The sequence below is a fragment of the Diceros bicornis genome, chromosome 3, assembly GCF_020826845.1.
Source record: "Diceros bicornis minor isolate mBicDic1 chromosome 3, mDicBic1.mat.cur, whole genome shotgun sequence".
Taxonomy (NCBI): domain Eukaryota; kingdom Metazoa; phylum Chordata; class Mammalia; order Perissodactyla; family Rhinocerotidae; genus Diceros; species Diceros bicornis.
This window is the reverse complement of record NC_080742.1, coordinates 60,831,831-60,853,169: the sequence shown is the minus strand read 5'-3', so window position 1 is coordinate 60,853,169 and position 21,339 is coordinate 60,831,831. Positions and strand designations below refer to the sequence as shown.

The 21,339-nt window shown below is 37.9% G+C and overlaps 2 protein-coding genes across 6 annotated transcripts; one reads left to right on the top strand and one right to left on the bottom strand.

Annotated features, from left to right (window-relative positions):
• Nucleotides 1–9,745: 9,745 nt before the first annotated feature.
• On the bottom strand, nucleotides 9,746–14,218 carry DNAJB9 (DnaJ heat shock protein family (Hsp40) member B9). Of its 2 annotated transcripts, none has more exons than XM_058528404.1 (3): nucleotides 14,116–14,218; nucleotides 12,219–12,445; nucleotides 9,746–11,250 (listed from the first exon to the last, which is right to left on the bottom strand). In XM_058528404.1, the coding sequence occupies exons 2-3, from the start codon at nucleotides 12,433–12,435 to the stop codon at nucleotides 10,799–10,801; spliced, it is 669 nt and encodes a 222-aa protein (XP_058384387.1). In that variant the 5' UTR covers nucleotides 12,436–12,445; nucleotides 14,116–14,218; the 3' UTR covers nucleotides 9,746–10,798. The 2 variants fall into 2 exon arrangements, with proteins under 2 accessions (XP_058384387.1, XP_058384377.1); XM_058528394.1 differs by having other exon boundaries at nucleotides 14,110–14,217.
• A 309-nt stretch (nucleotides 14,219–14,527) lies between these two features.
• Nucleotides 14,528–20,306, top strand: THAP5 (THAP domain containing 5). Of its 4 annotated transcripts, none has more exons than XM_058528336.1 (3): nucleotides 14,528–14,739; nucleotides 18,202–18,394; nucleotides 18,871–20,306. In XM_058528336.1, the coding sequence occupies exons 1-3, from the start codon at nucleotides 14,660–14,662 to the stop codon at nucleotides 19,792–19,794; spliced, it is 1,197 nt and encodes a 398-aa protein (XP_058384319.1). In that variant the 5' UTR covers nucleotides 14,528–14,659; the 3' UTR covers nucleotides 19,795–20,306. The 4 variants fall into 4 exon arrangements, with proteins under 4 accessions (XP_058384319.1, XP_058384328.1, XP_058384335.1 ...); XM_058528345.1 differs by lacking the exon at nucleotides 14,528–14,739 and adding an exon at nucleotides 14,748–15,031; XM_058528352.1 differs by lacking the exon at nucleotides 14,528–14,739 and adding an exon at nucleotides 14,748–15,086.
• Nucleotides 20,307–21,339: the final 1,033 nt, after the last annotated feature.

Below are 21,339 nucleotides of genomic sequence, written 5' to 3'. Positions count from 1 at the left end.
TACAAAGAGAAGAGCCCAGTCCTCTTTAAAAACATCTAAATAATCTAATGGTAAAGAAGCAAAAATGTTAAAGACCACTGAAGTCTTTTTTTAAGTTTTAATATTCAGTTGTTTGTACAATATACATCCTTACGCTCCATCCTTCTAATTCCTAATAAAACACCTTTTTTTCCCAAGTATCAACACTTTTTCAGGAGACCATGAGTTTCAGGGAGAATAGGCCCAGCACTATTAGGAGGGCTTGACTGGCCTAAAGCAATCATGGTGGTCATATTCCCCTTGTTAGTGATTGGTTTGGGCATGAACATGTAACAGCATGGAACATTTCTGGACAATAAGATGGAAGGGAAAGATTTTTGAGAGCATTCTAGGAGAGGTTTCATTGCTCCTAACAGTCAACTTATTATCAGCCAGAGGATGAAGCCAACACACAGAGACCCAAGCCAAGACAGCTACAAAGAAGCAAAGCCAGATTCCTGGCATACCACTCCGAGAGCTGCCTGACCTCTGAACTCCTTGTTAGAGAAGAGAATAAGCTTTTTATTGCTTGAGTAAATTTTATTTAGGAGTTTTCTGTTAGCTCCAGGCATCCTAACTGATACACTAGGTTTTGGGGCTTTTTTTCTTTAAAAATATACTAATGTAGAAAAAAATGCAGTCACAGACAAATTCAAATATTACAGGTTGATATAAAATGCAAAGTAAGTCTTCCCTGGCCTCCCAGTCCCACTCCTCAGAAATTATCATGTTACCAGTGTCTGTTAGATCTTCTGGTGGTTGTCATTAAAATGGAAAATAATATGCTTAAATCACTGGTCTTTGATTTACCAACTTTAGACAGAATCAATTGATTACTACCATGAAAGATGATAGAACTAATACACTAACCTTTTCTTCCTCTTTGCCTTCTCCTCTCCTTTCTCTTTCCATTTCCTAATATGTTAGGTATATTTTACATCATTATCCTACATTCGTACTTATATCTTTTGTGCTTTGTTTTTGGATTGACTGAAAAACATTTATAATACATTAGGTAAACAACTTCACTGTAAATTGACTAATTACATCCATGAAACAAAATCTTGTTTTCCAAATGAGAAATTCCCAAGTGTTCAATTCTCATGTACGCTATCAATTTTTTTCTAGCTTTCTTTATTCCTTCAAGAGAACATACACTCAGCTGCCATTTTGTCTTGTTTCTCATGTTGTACCCTTTCTTGTACATTGTAATTCAGAGAAAAAAAACGGTAATTTTTTTCATAAAGGTATGTGAGTAGTAATTTTGAGTTCTTACATTCTTAAAATGCCTTTATTTTGGTCTCATCTTCTATTAATAATTTATCTGGTTACAAAGTTCTAAGTTCAAAATCATTTTTCCCTTAGATCTTTAAAGACATTGCTCCATTCCACTTCAGCACAGACCTCTGTTAAAATAATTCTTGCTACTTTGCAGAGAAACTTCTTTTGACTCCACTTTCCCCACCACATACTGCTCATCTCTCTGCAACTCTTCCCAGCAAAACTCTATACACTGTTTGCCTACACTTGGTGTCTTCCATTCCTCTCCTTCCATTCTTATCCTCTCTCTCTCCCTCCTCCTCACCCTTTTGTAATAATTTATCTCTTGGTGTTGTTGGGGTGAGAGAGAAAAGAATCCTTTGTGTTCTCCCAAGAGATGAGAACATCTTGCCAGCACTTGCCAGAAACTTTATTATAAAAATTTACATTAGGAATAAAATCAGTAATTTTTTACTTATGCATATATGCAGAGAAAAAAAATTAGATAATTCTTGAAAGACTGTGACTATTAATTTATATTAGTATTTTGATCAGTTTCCATTTATCCCATTATTTTGCAGACACAGCCAAAGGATATTTGTGTGAAACATTACAAGAAAAATATGTATAGGGATGTGCGCGTGTGTGTGTGTGGGTGGGTGTGTGTGTGTGATTATTCTATTCCTCACCGACTAGAAATACCTCAATTCACTACTCAACTGTCAGAACCTGTTTGACACTACCAGCTGCTAATACTGGTCCAATTAGTAAAAATATGAGACTGTAAGAATCATTTGTTCTTTACCCTAATAGTCACATTTTGATTCTTCTGTCCTCAAATACTGTCTTATTTTAAAAATACAATTTAGTAACAATAAATAGTTTAGTTTTTATTTTCTTGAGAGAATAATAAAGGAGCTTTCCATTTACATAAATTGTATGGTCATAATTTTCTTAATGATGGCTTTTATAGGTGGAAAATAGTCCTGAAAGAACAGTTATTTAAACAGCTAGAGCAGTGATCAAAAGAAAAAAGGCATGTTGATGAAATGTAGTCTAGACTAAATAAAATCATAATGGGTCTGATAGGATAATCTTTTTCAGATCATAGTTAATTCAAATAGATAGATGAGAGAGAGAGAATTGGAGCACAAAGATAATATATGCTATCATCCTTGCTCTAAGTACTATTTGATATGTGTCCATGCACATGTTCTAAAGATTCATTATGATTTTTTACTATTTTATTTAAGCCAGTATTTACCAAACTTTTCCTTTTGCTTGCTTGGATATGGTTAAGGGTACTCAGTAAAAATGGTTCCACGGTCCAGTAAGTTTGTCAAACAATACTTGGTATCTCTATTGGAGATTCACCATATAGATTAGCATATTGAAAGCTCTGGGAAGCTCACTAAAACGGTATTCTGGGACCCAAATTTCCAACGTGTAATGGGGAGGCTTTCCCCCCACACCACCAAGCAATGCTCTGGACACCAGCTGAGTGTCCTACAATTCAACTCAATTCTGATACTATCTACCTGGACATAGCATCAGATCCTACAGGTTAAACACCCAGTCCTATAAGACTGCCCTCTGCTTTCGATGCCAATTGCAAGCCTGAGTTGTTACCTGTGCGCCTGGCCAACCAGCTACAGATTGGAGGTTCCCACGACCCCCCCTTCAGGTTCAATTAATTTGCTAGAGGGGCTCACAGAACTAAAAGAAATATTTTAGTTACTAGATTACAGGTTTATTATAAAAAGATAAGACTCAGAACAGCCAGATGGAAGAAATGCATAGGGCAAGGTATCAGGAAAGGGTGCAGAGCTTCCATGCCCTTTCCAGGTGCACAGCTCTCCCCAAATCTCCACGTGTTCACCAGTTTGGAAGCTCTCTGAACCCTCTTTTGGGTTTTTATAGAGGCTTCATTACATATAGAGGCATGATTGATTAAATCATTGGCCATTGGTGATTGATTCAATCTCCAGCCCCTCTCCTCTTGGCAGAGGTCTGAGGGTGGGAGTGAAAGTTCCCGCCCTCTAATCACATTGTAGGTTCTCCTGGCAACCAGCCCCCATCCTGAGGTGTGGGCCAAAAGTCACCTCATCAACATAACAAGAGACACATCTATTACTCTCATCACAGGAAATTCCAAGTGTTTTGGGAGCTGTGAGCCAGGAACTGTGGGTGAAGACCAAATATATATGAGAAATGTATTTTGATCATTTCTATGACCAAATATATATTTTTATTAATAATATCTAACCCATCTATAAAGAAACATATTTAACAAGGTTCGCGTTACCGCACAAAATTGGGGTTCTCTGCCTGATGTGCATAAACAAGCCAATTAATTACAGCACCAGCCTTTGAGGGGAGAAATCAGCTTTTATCCTGCGCGATCAATCTGCAGGGAGACAGGGGGCGTTTGCCCTCAGATCTGTCTCCCTGATTCAGGATTTGGGACAAAATTTAAGAGATTAAGGAGAACACGTTGGCATGTGGAAACACTAGTGGGACGGGTTTTGATTGGTGGGCTTCAGGTATTTATGGCAAGGTTTTAAACATTTATGATGAGGTTCTAAACATTTATGACAGGGTTCTCAACACTTGTGCTTGAGGTGGGGAAGGAATTCTAACACAAGATCTTCCTGAATGAGGGACCCCTCGCTTCTGATAAGAGTCCAGCTTTGGGGGCTGGCCCAGTGGTGCAGTAGTTAAGTGTGTGCGCTCCACTTCGGTGGCCTGGGGTTCGCAGGTTCGGATCCTAAGCGAGCACCGATGCATGGCTTCTCAAGCCATGCCGTGGTGGTGTCCCATATAAAGCAGAGCAAGATGGTCACGGATGCTAGCGCAGGGCCAATCTTCCTCAGCAAGAAGAGGAAGATTGCCATCAGATGTTAGCTCAGGGCTGGTCGTCCTCACAAAAAAAAAAAAAAAAAAAGAGCCTGGCTTTCAAGTCCCAGTCACGTCCCGGTCCTTGGGTACCGTGGAAGGAAGATCTTTGGCTCTGAGGTCATTTCAGGTCATGATTTCTTCTTTTGCACATGCCCTGGCTACATGACTTTGCAGTTTTTCTGAAAGACAATCCTTAATCACTTTGTTAATAAGAGATGGGGTCTGTTCAGACTGGCTCTAAATGGGCCCGTGGTTACATTCGGATCTTAATATAGGCTTTATGAATTTATTTAAACATGATTTTTTTTTTCACAGCTTACTAATTAACATCCTATAAAACACCATTCGGAAGAACAAGCTATTTGCTACATGGATAGAGTAAATTGAAACTCTACTAAAACATTCCTGTCAAAAATTCTGTCCATAAATGTATTCGCTATAAATTCTTCTCCAAATAATTTCTTTAAAAGCATAGTTTTGCTGACATTCTCTCTTAACCCTGCTCCAATCAGGCACACTCCTATCACTTGATAGAAATTGGTCTTGTCAAGGTCATTTCTGATCTCTATATTGCTAAAAAAATCAATGGTCAGTTCTCAGGCATCATCTTACTGGACTCAGTGGCAGCATTTTACAAAGTTCATCACTTTCTACTTCTTGATATACCCTTTTTTTTTTCCTTTCTCCCAAGACAAAAACTCCTAACTCATTGGCTGCTTCTTCTCAGATACCTTTGTAAGTCCCTCATTTTCTCCTTGTACTTTTAATTTTAGAGCACCTGAGGGCTCAGTTCTTAGGCTTTTTTTTTTTATATCTATAAATATTCCCTTGGTGACTTCATTTAGTCTCAATAATTAAAATATCACCTATATTTTGACAACTCCATTATACTTCCAACTCAGCTCTGTCTCCAAATTCCAGACATATCTCCACTGTCTAAACATCATCTCAAAGTTGGTTTTGTAACCATGGTCCCTCCAGGACCAGTTCAACTGACCCCATCTCCTATCAACAGAGTGATTAAGAATTGCCTTTCAGAAAACCTGCAAAGTTATGTAGCCAGAGCATGCACAAAAGCAGAAATCTTGACCTGAAATGACTGCGGAACCAAGGATCCTCCTTCCTACGGAACCCAAGGACTGAGACATGACCGGAACTTGAAAAGTCTGACTCTTATCAGAAGCAAGGGGTCCCTTATTCATGAAGAGCTGGTGTTAAAATTCCTCCCCACCTCATCAAAAATGTTTAGAACCCTATCATAAATGTTCAGAACCTTATCATGAATGTTTAGAACCCTGTAATAAATGTTGAAAACCTTCCCATAAATGATTGAAGCCCACCAATCAAAACCTGTTCCACCAGCATTTCCAGGGGCCAGCCTATTCTCCTCAACCTCTTAAACTTTGCCCCAAATCCTGAATTGGGTAGATAGATCTGAGGGCAGATGCCCCCTGTTCTCCCTGCAGATCCATCTCACAGAATAAAGCTGATCTCTTTTCCCAAAGGCTGATGCCATGATTAACAGGCTTGTTTATGTGCATTGGGCATGTGAACTCCAATTTTGCACGTTAACAGTTTGTCCAAACCAAACTTCTGATCTTCCCTCTTGAACGTCTTCCTCCTGTTGCCTTCCCCATCTTAGTTAATGGCAACTCTCTTTCTGGTTCTCTAAACACAATGTTTGGAATCATCATTTTCTCCTCTGTCTTTCATGCCTATATCCATCTATAAGCAAATCCTGCTGGTTCTACTTGCAGAATAAGTCTAGAATCCAACCACTTCCTACCACCTCCACTGCTACTATCCTGGTGCAGTGCATGAGCTGCATGGATTTCTCATCCTGGAATACCGAAATAGCCTCCTAACTGGTCTCCCTATTCCACCATTGCCCCTCTACAGTCTATTATCAACACAGCAGCTAGAGTGATCCCTTTGAAATGTATGACAGATCAAGTCATTTATTTGCTCAAAATTCAGCTATCACATCACATTCCAATGCCATCTCCTTTAGAAAACCCAACAAAGCCCTATATGATTTGCCCCCAACCCCTGCTACCTTTATGAACTCATCTCCAACTAGTCTCCCTTGCTCACTGGCCTCCAGCTACACTGGCTTCTTTGCTATTCCTAGAACTTGTCACACATGCTTCCATCTTCCATACAAATAACTCAAGTCCATGCAAATTCACCTACACTGACCATGCTATTGAAAATTGCAACATACCCTTGACCTGCCAGCCCTCCCAATACCCCTCCCCTGAGGTACATTTTTTTCTGTAGAGTTTATCACTTTACATAGTAATTTACTTATTATAGATATTGCCTGTCTCCTTCCATGGGAATGTAAGCACCCACACCCCTTATGATGTATCATAATGAATAACAATAAATAGGACCGCACAACAAATTTTCTAGTGTAAGGGAGTGAAAATAATTTTCCCTCTATCCTTCTAGGTTCTTAACTGAGACCTCCTCTGTAATAAAAGACAGACTAATGGAAGAAAATCACAGACGTTTAATAACACGTATACCCCCTGTATACACGACAGATACCCAAAGAACTGAGTAACTCTCAGAAACGGCCCAAGCCATCACATTAAATACCATCTCCAGTGAAAGACAAAATAGGATGTTGGGGGAGCAGGCAGTTACGAGGGGTTTTCAGGCCAAGCACAGTGAACAAGGGTAATGTTGTTATGCAGATTTAAGTCCAGGCCTTCTTCATTGATGAGTTTCTAGAGATTTAGTCATCCTCATCTTCCTTGTACAGAGAAACACCCTTACAAACGGAGATATGCCTTATAAATGTAAATGTCTCCTACAAAAGGTTAACATCTACTTGCTTTTCAGAGCTTCTCCTGTGTCTGCAGTTAATAAAAAAATAATAATCAGCCTCAAATAATCCTTATGCCAAAGAGCCATATTTTGGGTTGGCAAATTTTGCTCCCCTTCACTAGGTAGTTCCACCATAGGGCAAGGTCTGGAGAGAAGTTGGAGAGGAGTTTGAGTAGCAAAGTTGAGATAAGAGCAAGAAGCTGAATTTTGTAGAAGAAAGTCAAAGTCCTGCATGGTAGGGAACATATGTACTGCACATCTGCTCTATCTTCCACTGACTTTGATTGTAGTTGATGTAAATGAAAAATGTGGACTCATATTGCTTTATCTATCCTCTCTGACACCATCATCACATGGAAGGAAAACTGGGAGCAAGCAAGTTAGGTAAGACAAGGACCTATGCCTGATTTATTGATGCAATATTCTATCAAAAGTCTGATAATACTAAAATTTTAAATTATCTTCCAGTCCCTGAGTTACGTTTCTTTCTGTCAGGGCTGGATGTTGGAGTTTTTCTTCTCTGTTGTTGGTTTTCCTTAAATGTCTGATATTCCTTGGACATCTGTGCTTATGAAGGACATCAAATTACACATATAGCTGAGGACAGTTTCCTCAGCAGTTACGTCTGCCTGCATTAGATCTCCTTTCTGAATAGGAGCTACGGTTCCGTCTAAGTGGTCAGGGCATTTCATCCAGCAGGCACCTACAGGTATGTGGTCGGCATGCAGAAGGCATCTTTCCCTACACATGCCAAAGTAAGGAGGCTTTACTCTGGGAGTGGAGTGCTGCCATCACTCACCATCATCCTCTCCATCTCCAAGCGAAAATTCACTTTACCTCAGCTCTACCTTTCTAAGGCATCCCATTGCCCTCAAAGGGGAGCCTCCCCAGGGATAATCCCTTTATTTGAAGAGTTATTGTTAGTCCTTGCCCTGAAAAAAAATGCTGTCAACAACAATTTACCTGGAGGAAAGAGGAAAGTGCAGGGGTTCCCACCGCAGTTCTTCAATGAATTAACATGTTGAAACTCTGGTCCACTCCTTCTGTTTGCTCTGCCTCCCCGCACCCTGCCCCACCACCCAATCTGAGCCTTAAAGCTTCTCAGGACACCTTGGCTGTGGTTCTTGGATTTACCTCAATCCAATTACTTCTGCTTCATACCTTCCTAGAATGTCTCAAAACTTCTGGGTGTTGCTTTCCAGCATCTTTATGATTTCATTCTTATAGTTTCTGTCATTGGGACCAAGAGAGAGGGAAAACAATCATGACTGGTTGCATTCAACCTGTCATGTGGAACTGAAGGTGCCAGCATTAACATGAAGAATAAAACTTCAGACCTACTGCTGATACCAATTTCTTCTCGATTCTGTGTGGCAATGGTCTGATTTTCCCCTAGTGTTCTTTTAATTGCCAAAGAAAATTCCATTTCAAAAAATTAAAATAACTACCTCAGAAATGTACAAATCCCTAATTGACCTTGGGCGAGCTGAATGGAACTAATCTCACAATTGGATCTGAAACTCATAGCACAAAAGCTGCCTATAATCAGCCATCAGATCAGGAGTTAATTATGGCAATTCTGGAGCCCCAAAAGAATCTCAGGCCTACTACCTGCCCTATAGCATCCAATTCAAGACATATTCAATCCAGAAAACTTGAAGATTATAGAAATTAGTTCAAGAAAAAGATTAAAAGCCATGTTATATTACTATTTTATCCAGAAGGAAAAAAAAGACTGATAGATTTCATGTGTGTTGATTTGTATAGGGAGTGCAGATTAAGCTATCGTACTGCTTATTTCTTAAGAAATTTTCCATTTTCTATCTTTGTACATTCAACTTGTACAAACTGTAAAGAAAAAAATTTAAGTTATTGAGGAAACTTTTATGTTGATTACTGGTCTAATCCCCAGTTGCTTATATAGCAAACTACTCACAGACACACATACCTGTATATTCCCTAAGTATCTTTCTTGATATTTAGCTTGTATCTTAGTGTGATTCAGGGTCCATTTTTCCTTGCAAAAATTATGCCAAAGAGCCAAAAGCAAGGTAAAAAAAAAAAAAAAAGGAACAGGTTCAAATAAATGTTCAGAATGGGACAAACAAGAAAGATAATCATTCCCTGGAAAAAAAAAGGGGATAGATGCCAACAAGATAAAAATAATCCTTAAAATTAATCCTGATTTGAAAATGGGACTCTTTTTTTTTTTTTTTTGGCTTCATTTGTTCTGTTTGATAGGCTATAGATAGTCCTCATACCAAAATTAAAGGTATAGCTATCTTCTTATCAAACAAAAGTAGTAAGTATAACTTCCAGGAAATAATTAAGGCACATAAATATAACAGAATAAATTCATTTTCTTCACAGTGTTCAAATTAAAGATGATTATTAACAAATATAGCTTTATGCACAGTCTCTGCTTTCTCCCCACCAGGTCTAAAGAGGAAAGAACCAGTGGCAAGAATACCTGCTCCTAGCAAGCAAATACACCATAATTATAATTAACAAAACCTTCAAGCTACCAAAATTTGTGAGAGGAGGACAATAAGCAAGAGAAATGACCTAATGGCAATCAAACAAATTCCTATCAGCATTTTCAGGTTAGTCAATAGTAACCTCTAGAATATGGTCTATGATGAGCATAAGCAGCCTCATTGCTTATGCACCCTCCATAACTCCAGAATTGTCAAATAGACTTTTAACTTATAATAAATGACAATAGAAAACATCATATTGTAAATACTATATTTCTCTCACACACAATGTTGTATGAGACATTTACTAGTTTTAATATGTATCCATAGGATTAATACTCATATGGAGTAAAATGTGGAAAAGTGCAGAACTAAAGAAATAAGTCTATCTGAAAACAAAAGCACACATTTCTTAGGATTTAAAAATATTGCACATAATAAGGTTGCACAGAAATTACTGGCTGTTTTTACAAACAGAATGAGGTATTAGTCAATCTCTAGATAAAGATGAGTGCGAGGAACCACACACAAAAAAATACATAAATCCGTATTAAGACCTAGAGTGCCAACAACTAAGAAAGAAATATGAAAAGATGTGTAAAGTAGCTATAATTTCAACAAAACAAATCATTAGCCAGGGACCAAACATGTAACAATCTCTTGGCCATATTTCATAAGTTTTCAACTTTCAGCCTAAAGGACTATAAGCAATATAATCACTTCCTTTACTCCAATTCTACTGTAGAAAGGCATGGTTCGGTAGTAAATATTAAAGCATGACTTTCTGAAGCTTTCAGTGGAAATTAACCAAGATACTGTTATCCTTTGCTGACTGACTCAATTATACAGTTTCACATACATTTAGCAACCCAGGTTAGAGATGCTACAGAGCATGCAATTTTAAATGAGCCAAGGTTCACTGCAAAAATCATTCAAGTTCACACAATTTAAATCTATAATAACTGTTAAAGTTTAACCTTTAAATATGTATTAGGCAAACAATCTTTTCTTGGTAATAAAACTGGCCACATTAATAAGCCCAAGGGCGGGTAGGAAAAAAAGACCAGGCAGAATTATAATATTTTCTTTTAAAGAACCTTTCGTAATCAGGGAAATTAATAATTAGCTATTTCTTTACAAACTGAATGTTGCTGAAATATGTCAAAAACAATTTAAATATATTTAATAGCTATATCAAGTTAAGTGAAATCATGCACTTGTCAAAATAGTTCACAGAAAATTGTTTTGCATCAAATATATTGAAGACAAGTCAACTAGTTGGGTTTAGTGAGAACAGAAAAAAGAATAAACTACTGTCCTGAACAGTCAGTGTATGTAGTAACCATATTTCCTCTTCGTTGAGTGACAGTTCTGCAGTGCTTGCTAGATCTATGGAATCTATTTTCAGTCTGTACTGTGTGCCGATTAGTGGTGTCAAAACCACTAAAAGAAAACATTTTCTCCATATCTTCAAACATGTCATCAAACAGTCCACCTCCAAAAGAAAACTCCTGGAAATGATGCCTTTGTCTACTGGAACCATCCTGGCGTGTCTGGAAGTGATTTTCAAATTGCTTCTTAGACCGAGTGTTTTGGTTTTGACCAAAAAAACCAAAGTCTTTAAATAAGTCATCAAAATTGAAGTTAAATGACTGCTCGAAAGGACTTCCACTACCTCTTTGTCCTTTATCATTAGTAAAAGCACTGTGTCCAAGTGTATCATATTCTTTTCGCCTATTAGCATCTGAGAGTGTTTCATACGCTGAAAGAAATAAAAAGTAATCAAAACTACATATATCCAAACGTCTTCAAATGAGAGAGTTCAACCCTATTTTAGGGAAGGAGTTCCCATCACAAATAAAACCAAAACACTACAAACATAAGAATAAAGTTAAAATGCAAGTTACAAAGGCAGGGACTTTGTCTTGTTCACTGCATACTATCAGCAGTTGGCACAACGCCTGCCCCTGTTAAATATCCAATAAATATCTGTTAAATGAATACTACCATTACAACAAATAGACATGCGGGCAATAATTAGAGTTATTCTTCATATTATTTGTGTGAAACCATTACCTCTATTATAGAATTTAATGGTCAAATATAACCAATTAAGAACTCAGATTTTTCACTTCCTTACTAGTTGAAGTAAATGTTTAACTCCAACTCCCTGCTCAGTTACCTCTACCCACCACTAATTACTGAATGTTCTCAAGGTGAAATTTGTTTTAGAACTAGTCACGTCAAAATTTGTTTCATACTTTTCCTTTAAAGATAACAAATGTGTCTGTGAACTGTAGATCAACTGAGGAAGGAAAAAACCAAGGCATTTCAGAGTCTACTTAAATTTTTTTATACTTAATATTTTTATATTTAATCTTCATACTTAGTAAAAACTATGTTTCACAAATTAGTTTATAAGTTTTGGGTACCTAAAATTCCTTCTGACATAGAAACAATAAGCGAGTTTATAAATAAAAAAAGAATGAAATAATATATTTTTGACATTTTTAGATCTGTATGCCAATAAAAATATATACTACCATTTATCCATTCAGGAATCAAAGTATCTGTTATAAGAAAATAGTCTCAAGAATCTTACTATATTTAAATGTAGATCCCACAGCCCCTCTAATCACCACAAACCTTCAAATATACACACACTTCTTAGCCATCCTTCTCCTTTACTAGCTAATACCTGTGAGACCTCCGAGATAGTCATTTACTTACCTTCTGCAATCTCTCTGAATTTTGTTTCAGCATCAGGGCTCTTATTTTTGTCAGGATGGTACTTCATGGCCAACTTGTGAAAGGCCTTCTTGATTTGGCGCTCTGATGCCGATTTTGGCACACCTAAGATATCATAGTAACTTTTTGAGGCCAAAATTAATTCTGTTATCATTAAAATGCAAATTGCAAAGATGAAAACTGACTGGGGAGTAGCCATTTCTAATATCCTAAAAAAGAAAAGAAAAAAAGAATTTATCCAAGGAGCTAATCTTAAAACTTCTTCTTAAAAAAAAAAAAAAAAACCTAATGAACTTTTAGGATATAAGGTATACTTAACACAGTATCAAAATGTTAAGCATATAGTATCTTGTATCTGTTCTCATGTTGTGTCATTTATATAGGCTTTATTACCTCTAAATTGATTGTAACCTTCTTGAGAGCAAATATAATCCAACCAAATGGAGAAAAATCTTTCTTGCCTTTGCCTTTCCACAAATACTCTGCCCATACACAGAGTAGACACAAAAATATTCAATAACTGATTTTTACCAGTTAATATTTAAGACATCATATGCATTATAAAAACAGTGGAAAATCCAAATAATTTTTTAAAGGATCTCAATCTTCCTTTCAGGAATTCATATTCTAAGGGAGTTAAAAAAAAAAATTAACTTCAGAGAAAAAAAAAAGTACATTGACAAGGTAAATAATCCAGTACGTCTGAATTAGCAGTAATCTTCCCTCTCTAAGCAAGCACCAACTTCAGCTTTCATTCCAGCAAGGTGAGCCAAGGATTGCAAATAGAGACTCTCAGTATCACACCACCACCAACGATGTCACACAATAGAATGGAATCACTTTTTTTAAACTGTAAGATCCCAAATACTTAACAAAAAAAGCACGGTTAAATAAGTTGGGTTAAAAATAATGGAATTATTCGAATTTAAGATTTCTGCAACGACTGACAGGAAAATGAACTTTCCTAGTTTATACTTTAGGTAAGTTCTTATTTTCAAACTTCTCAGCAGTCACCAACATATTTCTCCAACCTTAAGGAAGTTTTAACTTAGAATTCTTGATAGTATCGATTTAATGACCTGGGATTCAAAAAAAGTGATCCTGTTTTACGGACACGGTATCACAGGAGTCCTTAATAACCTATGATGGCAGAATGAGGCTGACGAAAGACACTAAGGTTTGTGGAAACTGCCTGCCTCCCTCTCCCGGGGCCTCTGCCGAGCGTAATTAACAGGTGGATTACTTCTTTCCAGCGAGTTACTCATGGTCACGCGTCCCGAGGATCAAGTCCAACCTCGGGGTTTAAAGACCACAGCCCGAGCGCGTACTGTGCACGCCGCGGGACTGCAGGTTGTTCCCTAGTCAAAGGAGGGTCTAAAACTGACCGAGAGGCACCTCACTGGTTTAATAAACGTTACTCCGTTTTCACGTTGAATATCCGACACGTTTTTAGTAGACTCACTCTTGCTTATACTGACTTCTCATTCCCAAGACCGGCCCACCGGACAGCAGCCCGGGCCTTCGTCCCCCAGGCCGGGACCGGCCGGGTTGGGCCGTCCAGCCTTCACCCAAAGACGAGCGGTACCCGCCCTGTCCGTTCAGGGGCCGCCGTCTAGGCTGTCCACGGCCCGGGGTCCAGTCCTGGGAGGAGCTGTCCGACGCCCGAGGAAGCCAGCAGCACAACCCCAAACAGAAAAGCATTCTTCTGCGCCGCGGCCATCTCCTTTTTCTTACTCCCTTCTCAAGAACAGCAGGCCGCCCGAAGCCCTTGCGGCGGCCGCGGCGGACACCCAGGCCAAGGCAGCCGACAAAGACAGGCAAGGCCCCGGGGACGCTGTAAAGCCCCTCCCCGCGACCCGGCCTCGTCCCTCACCCGCACCCTTCGGCGGCTGCTGCTCCTCCACAGAGCGGAGGCGCCGGCGAGGCGGACGACCGGCTCCACACAGCGGCTCGGGCCTGGCCCCTCACCCCGGCCTCCGCGGCCTCCGGGAGCCGGCGCGCGCCCCACTGCCGTCTGTACTCCGACCTCGCGTCCTGCCACCGCCGCCGCCGCCACCGCGTAACCTCTAAGCCCGCACCCCACTGGCGAGCGGGCGCTGCTGGCGCCGCCACCTCAGGAGAAGACCTACACGAAACGCTTCCCGATTGGCTGCCGTCTCCCCACCTGACCCAGGCGCTCTACGCGCACGTGGAAAACTGTTGTTGCGACTCAGCCCGTGCGTCACTTCCGGCTCCAACCCCGAAAGGGCGGTGCCGGAGCCCGCAGAAGCGGAAGTGAGTCGACGGTTGCGGCGTCTTTCCTTGTAGCCCATCCCGGCGCAGGCGCGCTGGCTCGGGCGGCCTGCACCTGGGGCCCCGCCTCAGCGAGGAGGGCTCGTCTGCGCCCCTTGCTGGTCCGGCTCTCCTAGAGCCGCAGCGGAGCAATGCCGCGCTATTGCGCAGCGATTTGCTGTAAGAACCGCCGGGGGCGAAACAATAAAGACCGGAAGTTGAGTTTTTACCCGTAAGTTGTCCCCGGAGCAGAAGCGTCAGCCTTACCTTTGGGCCGCGGCCCTGTGACGTTTGGCCCAGGGTTTGGGGTCTCTCCCATCTGCTCTGTAAATCCGTCCTCAGCTCTCTGGGCGTGGTCGGCCACTGCGCGGGAGGAGGGCGTGAGGGCTCGAGCTCAGTGCACCTAGGATCGTCCTAGCTGAGGGCGCAGGCCTGGTGGCAAGGCGTAGGGGCGTGTTGGGGTGAACGCAGAGCGTTCCCTCGCCTGACTTCATTTCCCTGAACGACATTAACCACCGCCTAAGGTACACACAGACCTGCCGAGTGGGAAGGTGCCCTCCGAGCTGACTTACACCTCCTGTGAGTTAGGTCGCATAGCTCTTATTCCATTTTCTCCTAAGGCAACAGGCCTTTCAGAAATTCCGTAGGTAACTGACCTTGAAAGTTCTGTAGGAGAGCCAGAATTATAACCTGTATGCTGCTCAGGCTTCTGTATACCTTTCATTCCTACAAAGAACAGAGTAAGTGTTGTTCTCAATTACTAGTGCCGCGAAACGTTTCCGTGAAACCACAGAAGAGGTCATTTTATTTGGAGCAGGGAAGTAGTAGTATGTAATAATTAAAAGTCCAGACTCCAGAGCCAATCTTAGTAAGTTCCTATCCTGGCTCCACTACTTGGTAGCTGAATGACCTTCTGCAAAGTAGTTAAACTCTCTGTGTCTAAGATCTCTGATCTATAAAGTGGAGTTATTAATAGTACCTAATTCGCAGTATGTAAAGAGGTGAAGTAGCATCTGGTACTCAGTACATACTTAATACATATGAAAATCAACAGAGAACATTGTATTTCCTTTTATTCTTGTGTTTAAAAATAATTCATTTAGGGCCGGCCCTGTGGCTTGGTGGTTAAGTGCGCGCGCTGCGATGCTGGCGGCCCGGGTTCGGATCCCGGGTGCGCATCGAGGCACCACTTCTCTGTCCATCCTGAGGCCAAGTCCCACATGCAGCAACCGGAAGGGTGTGCAGCTATGACATACAACTATCTACTGGGGCTTTGGGGGCAAAAAATAAAATAAATAAAATCTTTAAAAAAAAAAAAAAATAATAATAATAATTCATTTAACTTGACGCTAGTTGTCTTTTACTTCGGATTTTCACCAGTCATTTTGTGAAGCCTGTTTGTGCTCGCTAATGATTCATCTGCTTTTCATTATCTCAAGTAATGGGAAAAAACTGATAACCCCAAGTAATTCACACTATGTGGCGATATTTCCGAGATTGTCTCCCTTGAAGACCTTCCACAAGATGTAAACAGATTTTTGGGGGGGAAAAAAATCCAATCCATGGTCAGTTGATGGGGAAATGCCGATATATTAATTTAGGCTTTGTCTCCGAGAAGGTTTATAGTAAAGGATCATGTTGAACTTGATTTAGCCACATATTTTCCAGATTTATTTGACCTTGGATTTGGGGGATATGACTCCCAGACTAAAAATTCTTTAAGTTAGTCTTTGTCTATGGACCACATAGTTACAGTTTTTAAGGAGGGAAAAATAATGCCAGAGGGAGTCAATTATAAAGATGTTTTTCCTCAAAATGTGAATTTATTGAAAGTGGAATTTTTTGGTGAGTTTTTTAAATTCCACGTGTAATCCATAAAATGAAAATTGAATTAGTTTTATTCCCCTAATAGCACCAAACTGGAAGAATTGAATTTGCCCCTGCTTACACTATAGCAAGCTGTAGTATAAATTTATATTAATTTGGGAATTCAGTTAATATATACATATAGTATCCAGTTTATACTGTGATTATTTTGTGCTTTTTTTTGGAATTAATAAGACAGTGAAACAAAATTACCAAACAAATTGATGTTCAGGAAACATTCCAGGAGATTTCTTAGAGATTTACCTGTTGAGAAAACATTGTAATCCAGTTACTAATAAGGATATTCACAAAGTAAATTTTTTAAAATTATATGATAACTTAGCATATGGGTACAATAGAAATGATTTGCAAACAGTATTTTTATACATGAAATTACCTTAAAAAATACATTATTGTAAAAGGCATAGTCTCATTTTAGATGTAACCAGAAAAGGTATGAACTTATCTGTGGCTAGCAGAATTTAGGTTCTCTGAAAAGAAGATTCTTTTTTGCCTTTAAATGGCTGTTTCTGGTTATACCTGTCATACTTATAACCTAACTTATTGATATGTGCAAGGTTAAAAAAGTTTCAAACCATGTATGAATATTGCATCTATGGTAAGAACTTCCAAAGGTAAATCATCTGATTTTTTTCCATGTAAGGGTATCGGGGTTAAAAGTTATTTCCTATAAAGTACCCAGACTCTTCCCCTATCATCTTATAAAGTTATAAGTATTTAGGGAAAAAAAACATGCTGCTACAAAGCATAAATGATTGGGATTGGAGGGACTGTGTAATAGCTGCTTTTTGCATGAGAAGCCTTGTTATATTGTTACTATTTTTTAAAAATAGGAAATTATTATATAGTGTCTTGGACTATGTTCTTGTAAAATCATCAAAAGAAATGTAAATCACTGTTAACTATTGTTTAATACAGTTTAACTCAAATCTATTTAGACTAGTAGAAAAAGTTTTCTGTCGAGCTCTGCCATTAGTCCAGTTTTGCCAGTAAAACACATTGCAGTATGTTAGAGCCAGCTCTAAATCCAGGTTATTCAGTACAGGAACAACACATATAAAGAGATATCTTGCCTTCCTGTGTTTTCTATTTGATTTGTTTCATATTATAAAATATCTAAGTTCTTTTTAGTTCTTGTGTCAGTTTCTCTTTCAGAACTTGAATTTTAGAGTTCCCAGTCCATTGATTATAGAAGTCTAGAAATATTGAACTAAACTACACATGGGTAGAATTGAGGCTGATTCCAGTAGAGAGAATGGAATATTAGTAATTTTATAAGATTTAGTATGTATTTTATTGTCTGCTAAACCACTTGTTTGAATTAATGTATTCTTATTTTTTAAATTTTAATATAAAAGCCTAAAACTTGATACTTCCTTGAATTATAGAGAAGAAACCATTTGACTTGTAGTATTAGTATGAAATACATTTGAATAGGACTTTGTAGTTTATAAAAACCTCATTGCTAGTTCTAGGCAAACTACACAACAAAATAAAAATAGAACATAATTTATAAAAACATGAATAGATTTTATCCTTTGTAGAAACACATATATTTTACCTGAAGGGACTCAGAATTATGTTTTACAAGCCACTCTTCACAGACAAAAGCTGTGGCTCCACATCTTGTATCTTAGTCCTCTTTGCTGCAGAGAGGATATGGTATTAGTTGTCAGGAAGATGTTCTCATATGGTAGGAATGGTTGCCTCGCTTTTGCAGCACTTTGTGCATAGGTTACTATACATACAGGCCTGGAATCTGGCAAAGTTGTAAAAATATAGCAATGTTTTCCTTTTTTAATTTCAGGTTTCCTCTACATGACAAAGAAAGACTTGAAAAATGGTTAAAGAATATGAAACGAGATTCCTGGGTTCCCAGTAAATACCAGTTCCTGTGTAGTGACCATTTTACTCCTGACTCTCTTGACATTAGATGGGGTATTCGATATTTGAAACAAACTGCAATTCCGACAATATTTTCTTTGCCTGAAGACAATCAGGTATTAGAGGCAGGGGAGGGGGGGATAATGCTGAGCAGGGTGGTGATTGCAGGGTGACAGGTACTCAGGCAGAGGAAAACAGATACTTGAAAAAAAAGGAAATTAATTTTTGCTTTTCCTAAAAGTATGAAAAATTTTTAAAAATTTAAACCATTATTAAGCATGGCTTAAGAGAAGCAAAAGATAACATCCGTAAATTATTAAGTTGTTAACATAAGTTAATGATCTAAGATTTTTTACTGGTCTTTTGAATGATCTAAAATGTTTCCATCATATATTGGATATGCTTAATGCTTTTTAAAAATCACCTTAAAGTGTATGTGTGTTGTTATACATTTAGAACACTTTTTTAATGGAATAAATTTGCTTGGCCAGTATACTAGCTCAAAGTTATAATTAAATAGTCAGCACTAACTAATAAGAGAATAAACCTAGTAAGGACATCTTTTTTAGAATTTGAAAATATTATTTTCTAGGAAAAAGACTCTTCCAAAAAAAAATCTCAGAAGAAAAAATTGGAAGATGAGAAAGAAGTGTGCCTAAAAGCCAAGTCAGAAGAATTATTTGCATCAAATGAGCCAAAGAAAAATATAGTTAACACAGATGTCATCCCTGAACATGCAGAATTAATTGATTCATCTGCTGTGGTGGAGCCACCAGTTGCAAAAACAGAAAGTATCCAAAATAACATATTAACTCTTAATCTAGTTAAACAAGATACTGGAAAACCAGAATCTATCTTGGAAACATCAGTTAACCAAGACCTAGGTATAGGTGGTTTTCACACATCTTTTGAGAACCTGAATTCCACAACTATCACTTTGACAACTTCAAATTCAGAAAGTATTCAGCAGTCTTTGGAAACCCAAGAAGGTCAAGAAGGTCTCGAAATAACTACCAATCATCCTGCTAATCCCAACATTACAAATAATTCCATGGAAATTAAGTCAGCACAGGAAAATCCATTCTTATTCAGCACAATTACTCAAACAGTTGAAGAATTAAACACAAATAAAGAATCTGTTATTGCCATTTTTGTACCCACAGAAAATTCCAAACCTACAATTAATTCTTTTATACCTGCCCAAAAAGAAACTGTGGAAATGGAAGACATTGACGATGAAGATTCCTTATATAAGGATGTAGACTATGAGACGGAAGTTTTACAAATTGAACATTCTTACTGCAGACAAGACATAAATAAGGAACATCTTTGGCAGAAAGTGTCAAAGCTACATTCAAAGATAACTCTTCTTGAGCTACAAGAACAACAAACTCTAGGAAGATTGAAGTCTTTGGAGACTCTTATAAGGCAGCTAAAACAGGAAAACTGGTTGTCTGAAGAAAATGTCAAGATTATAGAAAACCATTTTACAACATATGAAGTTACTATGATATAAAGAGGTTGTAAAGCTATGACTTATATAAGCTTTTTGCAGCCAAACCAAATTATATGTAAAGTAAACTTATTCCTGTATAAAGTTCTCATCTTAAGCTAAGAAATGTTATGAACTGCATCCCGTTCTTGTAATGCGTATTTTTGAGAAAAACTAGAATATTGTTGAGCTGTAGAGAAAAAGTTTCATTACTTGATAATTTTCCAAATTAAAGTTAAAATATAGTAAATAAATAATATTATTAAATCATAAAATGAGAGAACACATATGGTAAAATGAGCCCAGAATAGAAGTCAGGCTTAGAAATCAGTCCTGGTTCTACCATTAGCATGTGACTTTGGCAAGTTACTTATCAAGATGGAGCTTCAGTCTCTAATCTGTAAAAAAAAGAGCACTTTCTAGGTCTCTAACATAGTCTGTTTCTTTATAGTTCCTTCCCTTTCTGGTAAGATACTTTTAATAGAACAAATTTACTATAAGATAATTCATACTTACATAATACTAAACGTTGGCAGAATTTGGATTATTCTCAATATTTATTCAGTTCTGTGTTGTTTGATCTTGTGGCTATATTTATGTGTTATGTAAGGGAAATACTCCTTTTATAATTTTATTCTAGTTGAAATAAAATAAGGAACCATTCGTTAGCCCAGTTCTTAGGAGAGATACTTTAAACTTGAAAGAATGTGTATTTCAGTACCTTATATGTATCTGATCATCATAATGCATAGTCATTTAAGCTTCTTAACATCCTATGTCTAAGGTTATATTTATAAACCAAAAAGTTTAATGAGCTTAATTTTTTTAAATATATATTTTAGAAATCATAGTTTGTGTCTGTTTAATATGTGTAGCTTTTTTGAATGTGTCATTTTTAGAGTTCAGAATGATAGAGTAATACTTAATATTATACATTCCCACCTATGTATATTTTATTAAAATTTATAAGCAAGAAATTATAGATATGTGGTGATAATCTTAGGGAAACAAATAGGAAAGAGAAGTAATGGTGATATAAATAAAATAGTGCTCATATCTATACAAATTTAAGAGAAAGATATAAAAGCAAAGACTTAGTGGTAACAACACAAATGTGAAAAATAGATAATCCCTTAAAATTGGCAGTCGACATAATTAAATGTGACATTGTTTATGGTGTTGAACAAGTTTCCATCTGATTCTTAGTTTTCGCATCTGTTATATAAAAAATATTATTACCTATCTTGAAGTATGGTTTTGAGAATTTGGTAAGGTAACAAACATGTTGGTCCTGGAAAATAGGAGGTGCTCAATAAATATTAGTTGACTGCACAGCAAATAGTATACTGATTGTTTTTTAAATGCATGATGGTTATTTTTGGCCATATTTCGCTTAGTTTTTTCAGGCTAATAAAATTAATTGATACTATGAATTTGTGTCAGCTAATTATAAAAAATTGATTAGAGGTGTCCTTATTGGGTGACCATAGGGGGAAAAAACTTTAAATTTTTGCATAAATTATGTGCAGATAATTGGTAGAGTTAATATGTTATTTTTAGGTATTCATA